Source organism: Phaethon lepturus, unplaced genomic scaffold (genome assembly GCF_000687285.1).
Source record: "Phaethon lepturus isolate BGI_N335 unplaced genomic scaffold, ASM68728v1 scaffold16924, whole genome shotgun sequence".
NCBI lineage: Eukaryota > Metazoa > Chordata > Aves > Phaethontiformes > Phaethontidae > Phaethon > Phaethon lepturus.
The window spans coordinates 1-14,229 of NW_010537135.1; the positions used below are offsets into that span (position 1 = coordinate 1).

The window sequence follows — 14,229 nt, forward strand, 5'->3', positions numbered from 1 at the left end:
GCAGCGGTCCGAGAGCGGGCGTCCCTCGCCATGACAGAGGTACCGGGGTGGACCTGCGGTGGCTGTTGTTACCGCTCGGTAGTTAAAAACAGAACAAAAGGGAAACAGGCAAACAGTGAACCCCCAAGGCAGGCACCCGCGTCCTCTGAGGGCTTCTCTCGGGGGCTGGGGCAGGGGGTCGATGGAGTTACCCGAGGGCCGGTTGTCTGGGTTTTTTAAAAAGGTAAACTTTACTCATTGCACATATTTCTCCTTCTAGTAGTGATCAGGAAAACGGAGTATTCTGTATATCGTTAAGTACCATTTTTCCCAGTGTTTTTTGCAGATCCTATTGGAAAGTCTCACAAGGCCTCCTATAGGGGCTGGGGCTTCTTGGGACATTGGGGTTGGTTTGGTTTTTTTGGGGGGACATTTGGTATCCTCCACTTTCTGCGCAACAGGAAGGAAGGAGACCGTGAGCTGATCTTGAGAACTCCAGTTTCTGTCTCTTCTTCTCCCAACTGCAGCAGGAGAAGGCAGAATGGGAAAACTTAAACAAGCTATTAATGCGTCGTGGGTTGAAACCAGTAAGTCTTGCTGCCGCCCAGAGCTGCAGAAATATATCAGGTAAGGAAATTTTACAAATTTTTTATTTGAAAAGAGTAAAGCCTAAGTTCATAAGGCATCTCTAAAGCTGTCATTTCCAAATGGCAGCAGAGATGCAATCTTCTTCAGCTATTAAAAGCTTTTCGTTATGACTTTGCTTATTTTATGTATCTCCAGATACGATTGTCTTAGACAGTCAGTCTTCTCTAGGAATAAGGCTTGCATTAAAAACGCTGGTGGAGGACACAGACCGACAGCAGAAGATGATGCAGGGGCTTATGGAGGCTAATCGTTATCTTAGGTAAGATGCAGTGGAAGGAACTTACCTGCTACAGCAAAGCAAAAGTATTATCAGTGTCCACCTCCTGCCAGGTGGAGCTCTTGTCACACCCGAGGCCTAAGACCTTTTTCTTGAGGTTATTGCCCAATATGCAGCAATATTGGCCTAGTTCCTTCTCAGCTCCTCCGTTATTTCATCTGCTGCTTCTTCCCATACCAGCGTATTTCCCGTTCCTGCTGCCACAGGCTGTTATTGAGCATCATCAGATAATGTTGTCAGGCCTGTGCTTCCTTCACTGTCGTTAGTGAAATGAGTTTAATTTAAATCAAGGGTTTGTTTGGGGTTTTTTTTTCAGAGATGAGATACGACAGGAACGAGGTCGGGCATCTCGACAAGAGCAACGGGCTAATGATTTGGAAAATGTGGTAAAAAACATTAAGTCCAAAATTTGTCAGCTGGAAGATGAGACGATAGCTAAAGTTTGCCAGCAACAGAATCAAGTCAAAGAACTTCAAAAAGATCAACAGGTTGCACAGGTAACTCAGTGCTGTATGAGGATTCAAACTTTTGACTTTTTTTTAAAAACTCTAAAAATATTTACATTGATCAAAGTAAACATGAGTCTTGGGTCACAGAGTTCATACAATGTTTATAGCTAAGATTTTTTCAATCTATACAGAATTTTCTAGCCATAACTTAGAGAAGTATCTGTATCCTTCTTTCACTGCCTCTTCAGTATGGCTAAAACCCAAGTACTAGGCCTCCTTGGGACCAAGTGCCTACTTCGTCATGTACAGTACAGTCTCCCACTTGTGGGTTAGAATAATTTCGTAACGTTCCCATTATCTGTTCACAGGCAAAATATCAACAGCAGCAGGAAAAGCTGCAAGAACAGGAGGAGATTATTGCCCATTTGCAGAAGGAGCTATGCAAAGTTGGGATGGAGGAGCAACAGCGTGGTGCCACTCAAAACAAAATGTTTTGTCGGTTTTGCAAAAGAGCTCCCAAGTCTCTTCTAGATCAGCAGTAAGCAATTTTCTTATATTGGTGAATGACCTGTAATGCTGCATGAAGGAACGGATTTTAAAGTAGTTAAGTGTCCTTGATATTCATCTGAAAAAAAAAAAAAAAGCTGGAGACCTTAGGAGTGCAAGCTCAAATATAAATTCTTGTAAAGTTACATCAATGCAGTAATTAAAAAATTACCAGCCCCTGTATACACTAGGTGTCAGCAAAGGGAAGGGAATGATTCCCTCTATGCTGGAACTGCAGTATTTGCTAGGGTCATCTCATCCTGGGGTTCCAACATTTAATAATGTAATTTAGAAAAAGAACAAACACCACTACTCCCCTTCCCCCTAGAAAAAACCCTGTCCAGTTTACAGTCACTTCTGAAGAGCGTATGTTTTTTGCCAGTGCTGACTGTGGGCTTGCTGTAAGGCTTCCCAGGTATTTCAGTGACAGCTCTGAGAAAGTATTCCAAGCCTGTGTCTCTTGCAGTAAGATCTCCATAGATCTGCTATAATCGGAGACTTGCCAATTCTTATGCCTCAGGTAGCCATCACTTTATTGTGCTGATGCTGCCTGGTTTTCCAGGCCTGTCCTAGTAACCTTTACCTGGGAAGCATTTAAAAGGGACTGTGTGTGTGCAGGCCTTTTCTCATGCCCTCACTGTGTGAGAAGGATCACTGCATTTGGTTCCCCATGCTTTCTCACCTATCTCTCCAAAACAGACAACCTCAGAGTGCTCAAGAGAAAAGGCAGTTCTCGGGTTTTTTTGTGGCTCTATTTTTTTGCAACCACTTACTTTGAAAGCACTTTTAGTTTCTTTGGAGACGGATGTTCTCAGGTTATGTGGGACCAATGCTCTCTTACCTCCTGCAATGGTTGCTGAGCCCTCGTGCTCAGGACTGTGCCACGCTGTTAAGCTTGCTGGGTAAACAGTCACAAGATGAGGAGGCTGTCAGGAGGATTTTGCTTTTTTTTCCTCTTGAATAATTTTGCCACATTTAGACTACTACTGAGTTAATGTCTCTACTTTTCTGTTTTGTAAAACTGCGACCATATTTGCTTGGTATGAGAGAAAACCCACTCTTCAATGCAGTCACTTGTGCAGTGCTGTCGTGTAAGCTGGCCTGTTCCTATGGGTTGGTCACAGTATCTTTCAGGAATGATTTTTTTTAGAATATCTGAAATTCAAAATACCATTTTTCCTTTCTTCAGGTTCCTTTGCCTAATTGATTATTATGAATCTCAAATTAGTCAAATGAAAAAGGAGCTAAGGTAGGTCTTATCTAATGCCTCATGACCCTACTGTTCAAATTTTTCTTACTCCTGACTGTCTTAAAGCTTGTAATGGTAAATATTCTGTGTTCTAGACATCACTAGCATGTAAGATATAGCAAAGGATTGTAAGGGTTGTGGAAGTTTGGATTCATCCGAGGAACAGATGTTGGTCAGGCTAAGCAGCTGCTCAGTCAGGAGGCCAGGACAGCTGAGAGGTGGGGGGTATTTAGACACTTGAGCTACAATTCTTTCTTTTCTCTCTTTTTTTTTTTTTTTTCCTTCCCTTCCCCTTTTTGCCATGGTTCACAGGCAGAATTACTGCATTAGCAGTGCTCAGTCAACTGATCTCCCTAAACAAAAAGAATACCAGCTTTTCAGCTCTATCACGGTGCCTACATGGTACAAAGCAACAAGCAGATACCAGAGACATTCCTATAATTTGAGATTATTATCTTGATAACTGAAATGGGATTTGCTTGTGCTGGAATTTCTCTTGAGGAATAAGTGCACTTAATTAGTATATGAAATAGCTTCCCAGAAATAATAGAGAAGAGCAGTGAATCTTAGGGCAGAATTTCTGTTCTATTTACTTTGCAATTTATGGAAACATTATTCTCATACATAACCGCTAACTAAGCCAAGTTAGATCTTTGAGGTAATCGAATTACAGTAAGCTGAAACAACTTATTTTTCCCAATAGGCATTATAAAAACGATGAAGACCAGGTACAGAAAGAAGTAAAAAGCAAGGAAGAATTCTTAAATCTAGATGCTACTCCTAATTATAGAGCACTGCTTACGGTATGGAACTGCTAAGACTAAGTCAGAGTCAGTGCAGATCTCTAAATGGTAACCCTTCTAGAGCCACATAGAAACATATATGTGTTTGATTTCTATCCCCTTGTTCTTATCACGTCGTCTTAATTTGTAAGCTCTCCGGGCAGGGTTCACTGTCTTTCTGTAAAGATTCAGTACTATGTTGTTAGTTGTCTTTGCTGGGGACTGAATAGACCTCCTTAATCACAGGCTCTCCACCTGTGGTCTAATGCAACAGGCTCTTGATCTTAGTCGGCCAACTCCTCACCCATGCTGTCTTGCTATATAGGCAAGTGGGAACCCTTCTTAACACATACGTACATTAAATTGTTCAAGCTTGTTGATTATGAAATGAGCGAAATAAAAGAAATAACACAGTCTATGTTGCAGTCCTTCCAGAGACAACTTGTTGAAACAAAAGCCAGGAATGAACAGCTTTTGCTTGAAAATATAAATCTCAAGAAAGATTTGGAAATGAGGTGAGAAAGGATAAGTATCAACCTCTGTAAGGGCACTGTGATAGGCGCTGCTTTACAAAGAAAGAAACTGAAAGCACCAGCGATTGTAAAAGTGTAGTATGAAATCTGCCTTTAAAAGCGGTGCATGGAAGTAAGATGCAGCAACAGTCAACCTTCCCTCCCCACGCTGTTAATAACAACTGCTAATGGTTATTTTGCTGTTTCTTCTTGTTGTCCTGTAGAAGTGTTGCAGAATTTAATTTTCAGAATGATCTTGCGGCACTGGCAAAGCTTTCTTACTTTTTTGCTTGGCTGAGTTTTATAGATACCGTGAAATGCAAGACATATAATATGGTACTTTTCCTTTCTAACAGACCAACTGCGCAAGAATTAAAACTTTACAAGCACCAAGTGAAGAAACTAGAGAAAATTTTAAAGAAAACTATCCAGTAAGTATATTTCTTCAGTAACTTTCAAAAGCCTCTGAACTTCTTACCGCAAAGATACTTGGTAACCTGTAATGTAGATAGTAGCTTATTAAGCATGTACCTTATCACCCTTCCTCTGAGCTTAATGCTACTGTATCTCTGAAATGATGGTACGGTCTCCAAATGGAGGCACAGCAGTGTGTCTTTTTTATTTCATTTTGTCTTTCTGCATTTGATTTGAATGCTATCACAGGCAATACGGACAGGAGCAAACTATGGTGTTTGCTGCTTCCGTGAGCTATAAAGAAAGCTACTGGTTACATTATGGATAATGAATGAGAAAGTATGAGTTGGCAAAATGTTGCAGCTACTGAAGTTATGTCCATATTATTCTTACAAATTTACTTAGTTTTTTTCTGAAACATTGCTAAGAAAAGACATTGAAGGTGTTAGAAATCAGGTATTGACAAGACGTTTTTATCTGTAATTTCACTTAATCATTTGTGCACGTGTATACTGAATGCTAAATATTTTATAGCCTGAAGAAGACATCACTTAAAAATGTTCAGTTCTTCATTAATTGTCTTTTCTCTCATGCGGTGGCTATGATTTAGATGGTAGTTTTAGAGAAAGTCACCTTAGATTTGACAAGAAGGGTAGGGAGCTATATATAGTAAGCCAGGTGTTCAAGCAGAAGCAGATAAAGACTGTGAGCATGGAATTTGACCCTTTTGAATAAAATTCTGGATTTTAAGGCTTCAGCTGTAGTAGAACCTCTGGTAACAGAACAAGGGTACGTCTGGTGGTGTCCCTTCCAAATTAACATGCAGTCTGGAATAACCTCAGCCTGGAGACTTGAGATAAATTAGGGATATTTACATTAAGTATTATGTTCCTCAGCTAGTTCAGTTTGATGGAATTCTATTGGCAGACATCATAAAATGGAAATTTTACTTTGTAGGTGTAAGTATATGTGCTACATACCTGTTTTTTTAATCATGTTTAAAGTAGTATCTCCTGCTAAGGCTACTTGTGTAACACGCTGTATGTGTTCGGCATGTAGATCTCCGGGAAGTAGTACTGGAGAAAGAGCAGAAGAAAAGAAAGAACCCGAGCGTATCGCAGGAGGAGATCAGCTGCAGGCAGTTTGCCAGCCATACTTACAGGTATGCAAATTTTATCTGTACTGTGTGTATCTAGCACTGTTACAGTGAAATGTAATACATGAGTTTTGGTTATGTAAACTGAAGCATGCTATTTTGAATCTAAGAGTTCATATGAAGTCCTCTGCACAGGATGTGTGATATTCTGGATCTGGCAGTTAATGTAAGCTTGTTCTCAATTGTTCTGTCTTAGTGTAAACTACCTGAAAATATAGCAAGGAAGCAGAGGCTAGGCTGGCAAACATCAAATCAATGATTTAGCTGAAGTCTTTTCAGGACAGGGGATTTGGTCAAGGTCTTGGGCAAAACGGGTCCTTATGTTACGGTTTTAAACATGCCTGAGGAGACAGCAGCTTTAATTTTCTTTGAATTAAAAAAAAGCGCAAATATAATAAAACTTAGCACAATGTAAACTGTGGAAGTAACAACACCTCAAGTGGATAAATGTTAAATATCCCTCAAAGGGAAGTGTATTTGCATTACTCTTACGTATCTTCTAGCTAGTATATTTTTAAATCTTTGAATCTGTTACCTATTGAATGCATCTGTAAGATTCATTGATAGTAACTTATTGGAGCTATTTATGATTTAATGTTTAGACAAGCATGGCTGTGGTGGAAACGGATTTTATTATAAAATGTCATACACACTTGAGCAATAACATTTGTTATTTGTGGTTGAAGGTTTTGTCCCATATTGATTCTATTTTGCGAAGTCCAAGAGCTCCTCCATTAATATACAGGCGCAGTAAAGGGCCAGTGCAAAATTATATTAAAGAGAACGGACAGGAATGTGGATTTGAGCACCTTCCACTTACTATAGAAATGTGGGCAGATCAGCTAATGGCCCTAAAGGTAATGCATTATTGTACTTGGCTTTATATTCTTCCTTTAATCTGCTGGCCACTCCTCAGTCCCTCCCTATATGTGGGATTTTTTTTCTTTTCTTTGTGCAGCTTTTGTCACTGCCTGACTTGGTGTGAAACTTTAAAAATAATTCCGCTGTCCATTTATATACCACTTCAAAACATAGTAGGGTGAAAAATTACAGTGCTCCTACAGGCCAGAGATATTCCTCTGTGTATATTGTCTAAATGCTTTTGTTCACTGGCTGAGTCCCTAAGAAGACGCTTAAGCTTTAGAGTCTATGTACTTCACACATGAACAATGCTGCATTCTCTTTCTTCCTTTTGTCTCACCAGAACAGTAACTTTTTGATCTAGATACAAGTGAAGTAATTTTGTTTAAAACCAAACTCCCTGTGACCAACATTTCTTATTTCACTGAAACTATAACATAGGAAGTACTTCAATTTTTAGACTATCAGTGGTTTTTTTAAATCAAAGAATGTAAGGAAGATACTGTGCTTAAATTCCATGGAAACGAAAACCTTACTGTCGCCAGTACTGGAATGTTTTTGCATATGACAAATAGAAAACCTGCCCCTTTCTAGAATAAAAACAACTTTAAGCAGTTAGTTACTAAAATAAGTTGTGTCCCCTCCCTTCTTTTAAAAGGATTTGCATAGGTCCTTGAGAAAACTGTCTCTAGAATTGGTGCCATGGCACACTGCAGATCCACAGGATAACAGAGAATCCATACGAGTTGAAGACCTCCAGTTCACAGTAGATGCAATTTTGGAAGAAATAGAAAATAAGGAAAAGGTAATTCTTACCAGGAGCTTATAATCACAAGTTACTGTGGAATTCTTAAATGCATTCTTCACACAGTGATTAGATTTATGCATTTGAAAGCCTTGTGGGGTTTAAGAAACAGCTGTTTGAAGACACGCAGTAGTCAAAGACTATTTTAACATAAAGGATAAATTCACCTTGGGGAAGACAGCTTTCATCAGAGTCATGTGACCAGCGATGAATTTGCATTGCCCTGTAGTCTTAGGTATTATCCTGTTCTGTTTCTCAGTCAGTGTTGAGGAAAACATAAACGTACTTACTACGGAACAGAGAAGAAAACTTTCAAAAGCATATTTTTGGTTTGCTGGATAATTGTGTCTGAGAACTCTAAAATATGTCTTCAGATTTAAGAATATTTGAAATGCTGTGATTTAATAAGGGACATTACACCCATTTTTTTCATAGACTAGTTTTAAGAATGTTTCACAGTTTAAAAGAATCCTTGCTTTGTTAAGCAGTAACGTTGACAGGTTATTCTTTCTGCTTGCTACAGAGCAGCCAGACGCTGTCCTTACCAACCCTGACTGCAATGGTCTCTCACTTCCAGAAGCTGTTTGACGTGAATTCTCTGAATGGTGTTTATCCACGAATGAATGAGGTTTACACAAAGCTTGGGGAGATGACCAATGCTATGAGAAATCTCCATGAGCTCCTGGAACTAGGTAAAGACTTACCACCTAGCATTTCTTCAGACCATTTCCAAAGGAAGAAGACGGCAAGTGAAAGGCTGATCTCTTCAGAGAAAGTATGTTGAGCTGCTGAGAAATGAGTACACTAGGTATATTCTTCACTGCAAAGATAAAAATAGGTTGCTGGCAATTGGGAGTTTAAATAGAAAAACCCCATTATTTGTAAACCTTTAGCAGTTGCTGAGGAATACCAGGAAAGCAGAAGAAAGAAATTATAGATTAAATTGAATTTTTAATGTGTTTTTTTTTCCCCACAAAGCTTTGTTTCCTGTGAGCTGACTTCATAATTCTTCTTGACCATCTTTTGTTCTCTACTTGAAGGATACCAAGTTTAAGAAAAAATAACTCAACTTTTGCTGTAGATTTCTATTCAGGAATTCATTCAACTCTAATTATGCCCAGTCCTCAGAAATTTCCTTCTTATGCTGCTAAACTTTAAAAAAAAAAAAAGTAGTAGTTGTATATCAAAAACTGAGTGCCAGTACTCAGAGGCGTACTTGGTTACTTCCCAGTACCTGTTCTATTCTGGCTTTTACGTCTGGAGAACAGCAGCTGCTGCTGCTCTTGGATTTATAGGTTTGGCTGCGCTGTAGGGCATACAGCCCGCGAGCTAGGCTCCTGGCCTGCTAAGCTCTTGTGAGCTTCGTTCGAGAAGGGAAGCTGTATTCCTGCCTGCAGCCAGCATAGGAGAGGGGGAAGCCTCGTGTCTCCATAATAATAGCAAACCAGTGGAGCTTGGAGGATTCCTCCTCCAAGCTTAGTTCTTTTGAAACTGAGGGAGAAAAGGACAAGGAGCCTGTCACCTTCGGTCACAGCAGTCAAAGCAGGTAAAATCCAATACCAAAGCAAGTTCTGGCTGTTAACACAGTACTTATTGAGCAGGTTCCTTGTTGGCCTAGCCCCTGTGCTGTGCTCCTTCTGTGTTACAGGAACCTAATGAATAACTCTATCTCTAGATAGCATTTACAGTTGGCTGATTTCCCCTGGCATTGTAGGGTGCACTAGTACCATCTCTGCTGTGAAAATACGCAGCTCTGACAAGTTCTTCAGCCGCTTTAGCGAGAGATTCACCGTTCCTAACTAACATTAGTTCATTTCTGACCATAGGCCGTGGTTTCTGTGAAGGATGGAACTCATGTGCCTTGATGCATGAAAACCGAATAAAATCTGGCCACCTGCAAGAACTGGACTGCACCTAAAATACTTTCCTGTTATTACTGTTACAAGAAAAATAAAGCATGTGTTTTTCCCACAGACAGTTCGGCCCCACCCACTGTCGTAGTGGATAGTGTTGGGAAACTGTGTGACATAATCAACGAGAACGTGACTGAGCAGGTACAGCAGCTTCTGGGGACCCAAGACATCCACAGGTATGTGGGGCTGTTCCATTGGCCACCATTCTTCAAGCATCAAATTTAGTACTGGCTTAAAACTCATACTGAAAGGAAGTTTAATAATTTGTTACAAAGTCAGTGAGCTGTGACAGTAAAGGAGTTACCACTATCCTACATGAAACAAATCTTGAATACTTTCAAAAAGGATAAATCTGGCACAGAGAAAAATTAAGGCCAGAAGATTCCAGAACACCTTGTTGGATTGCATGGATGAGGTGATCAAATAAGCTTATTAAGGATGTGTGTTTCATAAGGAGACAAAGCAAATACTGGATGTGGGTGGGGAGGAAAAAGTGTTGCAAGGTTTCAGCTGTAGTACTGAAGTGTATTAGTTGCTGAGAGAACAGACACATCAAGCTGCCTACAACTGTTTTGGGAACTGGACAAATCTTGTTCTGTCCTCAGGAGGTGAGAACATGGGTCGCAGACTGTAAGAGCTTGCATTCAGCATGGGCTCTGCAAACATACTAAAACTTAACTGCAGCAGGCAGTGAGTCTGACACGCTGGGTTAACTATAGTAATTCCTGCAGTCTTTCTGCAGTCCTCACGGTTTTAACAAGAGAATAGCTGCTTATAAAATACTCCCTGTTCCACCTATGAGGCAGTTATATCAGCCGCCCCCAGGCAGTATTTTTAGCATACACAGACAAATTACATGTAAGGAGGAAAGGATGTATATAGGGCAGAAAGAGTGAAATGAGAGATCCTCTTTTGACAGCTAACACTTGTTGGCTGCAGGTTTCAGAACTTAAGAACACATTTTTGGTATCAATGGTTTTATCTACTACTATGTAGCAGTGTTTTCAGAAAGTCATGACCTAGTATGGCAAAACAGCCAAGAAAGTGAACTTAAAATGCCCTTGCCCCTTTTATCTGACAGTCTCACTTGCACATTTCAGTATAATCAATAAGCTAGAAGAACACGAGTGCTTCTTTCCACCATTTCAAGCTCTCATTCAAGATTTGCTCTGTCTTCTAGGTGAGTAATATTTGCAACAGCTGTAATTATCTTCATGCCAAAGCTGCCTCCTAAGACTTTAAATAGCTAACATGTGTTTTGTTTAATCCCGGTGTGCTAAAACACAAGGAGTATGCAAGGGAAGGTGCTTTTGCCTCACTCTCCTCTTTCTACCTTTGCTCAAGAAGTGACCAAAATACTTGGTCTTCATTGAAAATGGGGCTGCATATATTCAGTCATATTACTCATAAGCTAAATTAAGTTTTTTTCCAAAAGCATTAAAAGGTGGAAGGTGTTTATTTTACTCATGAGCTGTATTTTTAACATTTACGTTAGAATTGTGGCTGACCTTGAAGATGTTCTAGATACGCACACCTTACTGTTTTGCTTTTTCCTTCTGTTTCAGAGATCAGTAACCTGGATGATATTTTGCCTACTGTGCGAAATTTGAAATTGGTAGCTAGTTAAGAGTTACTCTTGTCTTCTCTATCAAGATTTATCTTACCTGTGAATGTACCTGTTGATGCATGTGACACTACAGCTACCTCTAACATCTGTTACCCTAATCAGCAGTTTCAGATTTTTTGACATAAATAAAAGCTGCTGCATTTTTTCATTTTTCTAAATCCTTGTTTCGTGGTCAATTTAAGAAAAAACTTACTGTAACCACTATCAACTGGTTTACTCAATCCCAGGGAGCGAGCCAATACACCCTGTATCAGCCTTGGACACTGAACCAGCACAAAGCCAGACGTACTATAACCACTAAGCATTTTGAACGTTGCTGACGCAGTAAGTACGAGATAAAGGTGCGCTAGCTGCCTTAGCCATAACACTTTCATCCTTGCCCAGCTTGGTTTTCTGGAGAGCCTATGTTAAAATGCTGTTTACATCTCCAGATAAATTCAGGGTGTGAGCAAATTGTTAACCAGCGACTATTCTTTGCAGTTATGGCCATCTAGGCCAAAAATACTTAAAACTTGCTTCCAGTGGTGATTTATCAGTTTCTGCCTAGAATGGATTTGAAGTTACCATGATCATCTTTCAAGTCAGTTTTAGAAAGGCATAGATCAACTTTCTTATGCAAGACAGTTAGAAGTTTATTGTACAGAAACAAGTACACCAAGCTTCCAAAAATATTTTGATATATTTTGCTCCAATATTAATAAAGCTTAGTTTACAAAACTCTGCTGTTCCTCAGGCAGAATGCTTTACTATCAAGGTTTACAAGATTTTGAAATGTACTGTAACAAAGAACAAAACATGCTAAGGCGTCACGAACTAAAACCTTAATGACGTCTTGGTAATCTAAATTAATCTCCCTGCGTTTGGAAGCTTCGATATATACACCCCTGCAGCCACAATCTGCTAAGATACTTTTGAACAGTGGAATATCATTTTCTTAGTTTCTCAAAAAACAATTGCTATTAGAGTCTTAAACAGGGGGTTTTTTCCTTAAACAGCTTGCTTTCAAGGGGTTCTGTAGCCCTACAGCTGAAGAATGCTGTTTAAAAATGTGTTCTTTTAAAAGAAGTGCCTATTCTTTTAAACAATGCTTTCATGTTAAAACAACATGAATGGGATTCTGGGAAAATGAGACTGCCAGGCAGACTAATGACACTTAGCTGATGGTCTCAAGTATCTCCAGGTACAACACTTCCTTAAGGGAGTGCTCATACTTCAGGGTTCTTCGGGGGAGATAGGCCAGAAAAAGCAAAAATAAAGGACTTGTTCTTTAGAGACAAATTATTCCCCATGGGGGGTTGGGGGTTTTTTGTTTGTTTGTTTACTTCAGTGAAAACTAATCTCTGAGTAGGATCATTAAATTTATATGTCCTGAGCTGGGGACTACTTCAAATTTGCAGTGACTGTTCAAAGCACATTAATTACAAAAGAGATATGTACATTCATATAAAGTTGAAAAATTAGTAATATGTACAGGAGAAGAAATCAATTTTTCTTGCCTCTACTCCTTGTCAGCTCATACCTGCAAGACAGACACAAATAATTATAGTACTTTTAAGACTTTCTTTAAAGTTTTAAGTGGTACAACAGAGAGAACTTGGGCTGCTTTACTGCCGGTGCTTCACAGGCAGCATGGCAAAGGAGGCTCCAGAGACAGCCTCAAACTTCAGCTCTTTACCAGGAACTTGGGATGCGTCATTTTTCTCCTACTCCCGTAATTGCCATATCCTTACATGACACGGACGCAAGCTGGGCCAGGGGAATATGGTTTTCCTATCCTGATGGCCGGTATTGGCTCACTGCCTGTGTGGATGGTAAGCTCCTGGATTACCCCCATGGCATTCCTTGGGCTCCATTGAAGGAGAAAGAAGGAAGAACTACTGCCATTAACTACGGACGTAGAAGGGAAAAAACCAACACTGGTTCTTAATTGTTGCCTCAGACCAATGCTGAAGGTTTAAGTCTGAACCACAATGAACAGACAAGCAAAACTGTAAGTGGCTATTATAATAGTTCCTATAAATGCTTTGTAATTAAAGTTTTATCATATATATATATTGCTGATCAGAGTATTAATTTAGTTAAGATCTTTATCCAAGTTAAAATTTGTTGCAAGGTTAGTTTAATAAACATAATTCTTTTTACTTATGTGTCCCAGTGGCTTTTATGGTAACTTAAAATATGCTGAAGACTATAATTGACATGTAGGCCTCTCATTAAAACTGTTTCACAGGGCAGGTATTGCACTACATCCAACTTAGATAAAACTCACAGATTAGTTCAAGTTAGGCCTGCGTTTGCAGGTTGAATATTATTCTTGCTCACCAAAAATACACAGCCCATTTACCAGCCCTCCAACAACACTCATGCAAACTCAGCAAGGCAGGTTTTGAAAGTATGGAGATGAAAACTTACCACTGTGCAAACCCTTTTATTAAATCCTCCTGTGACAAGTCAATCCGCACCTTTAAAAAGCAAATTTTATTTCTTTGCATGTTATTCAGCATACAGATCGATTAGCTAAGCTAGCACTCCTCCCAAGTCAGACCCACGGTGAAAGGAGCTTCCTGCATTCCCAGGACACAGGTGTTAGCCAGCCTCAGCTCTGAAGCTCAGTTTCTTAGCAGCGCTACTTGCAAATCTATCTGTCCCTGAACGAGTGACTCCAGGTTACTTTGCACAGAATCAAAGCTGTTCACAGAAAGCTTAAATCACCGTTGGCAAATTCTGTGCTTTAATAGCTCATCTTTCTCAGCTTTGTGTTTGCACCACAGGAGCCATTCCCAAATGGGCAGCAGTAGATGCCCCAAAACATGTTTTTATTTCCAGAGCACCCTTTGGAAATGAAGCAGCACAGCACATGAAACCACACAAGCTTGCACATAGATAGAGCCTGATTTCAGGTGAAAATCTGGCAGAAAAAGTTCCTTCCAGATTGCTAGTCCTATTACTGAGGCTCAGTTACTAGACCACAGGAGCTACTCAGACTGTTCACAGAATCACAGAATCACTAG

At 39.8% G+C, this 14,229-nt stretch overlaps 1 protein-coding gene across 1 annotated transcript; it reads left to right on the plus strand.

Moving 5' to 3' along the window:
• Window positions 1–478: 478 nt before the first annotated feature.
• CEP70 (centrosomal protein 70kDa) lies at window positions 479–11,353 on the plus strand (the record flags this gene model as incomplete). Its single annotated transcript, XM_010286390.1, has 15 exons — window positions 479–606; window positions 763–886; window positions 1,221–1,401; window positions 1,722–1,891; window positions 3,089–3,148; window positions 3,852–3,951; window positions 4,357–4,445; window positions 4,799–4,873; window positions 5,916–6,018; window positions 6,699–6,869; window positions 7,532–7,678; window positions 8,202–8,370; window positions 9,653–9,767; window positions 10,692–10,771; window positions 11,157–11,353. Coding segments are annotated over 15 exons (1,774 nt in total), but the record flags the coding sequence as incomplete, so codon positions are not given.
• Window positions 11,354–14,229: the final 2,876 nt, after the last annotated feature.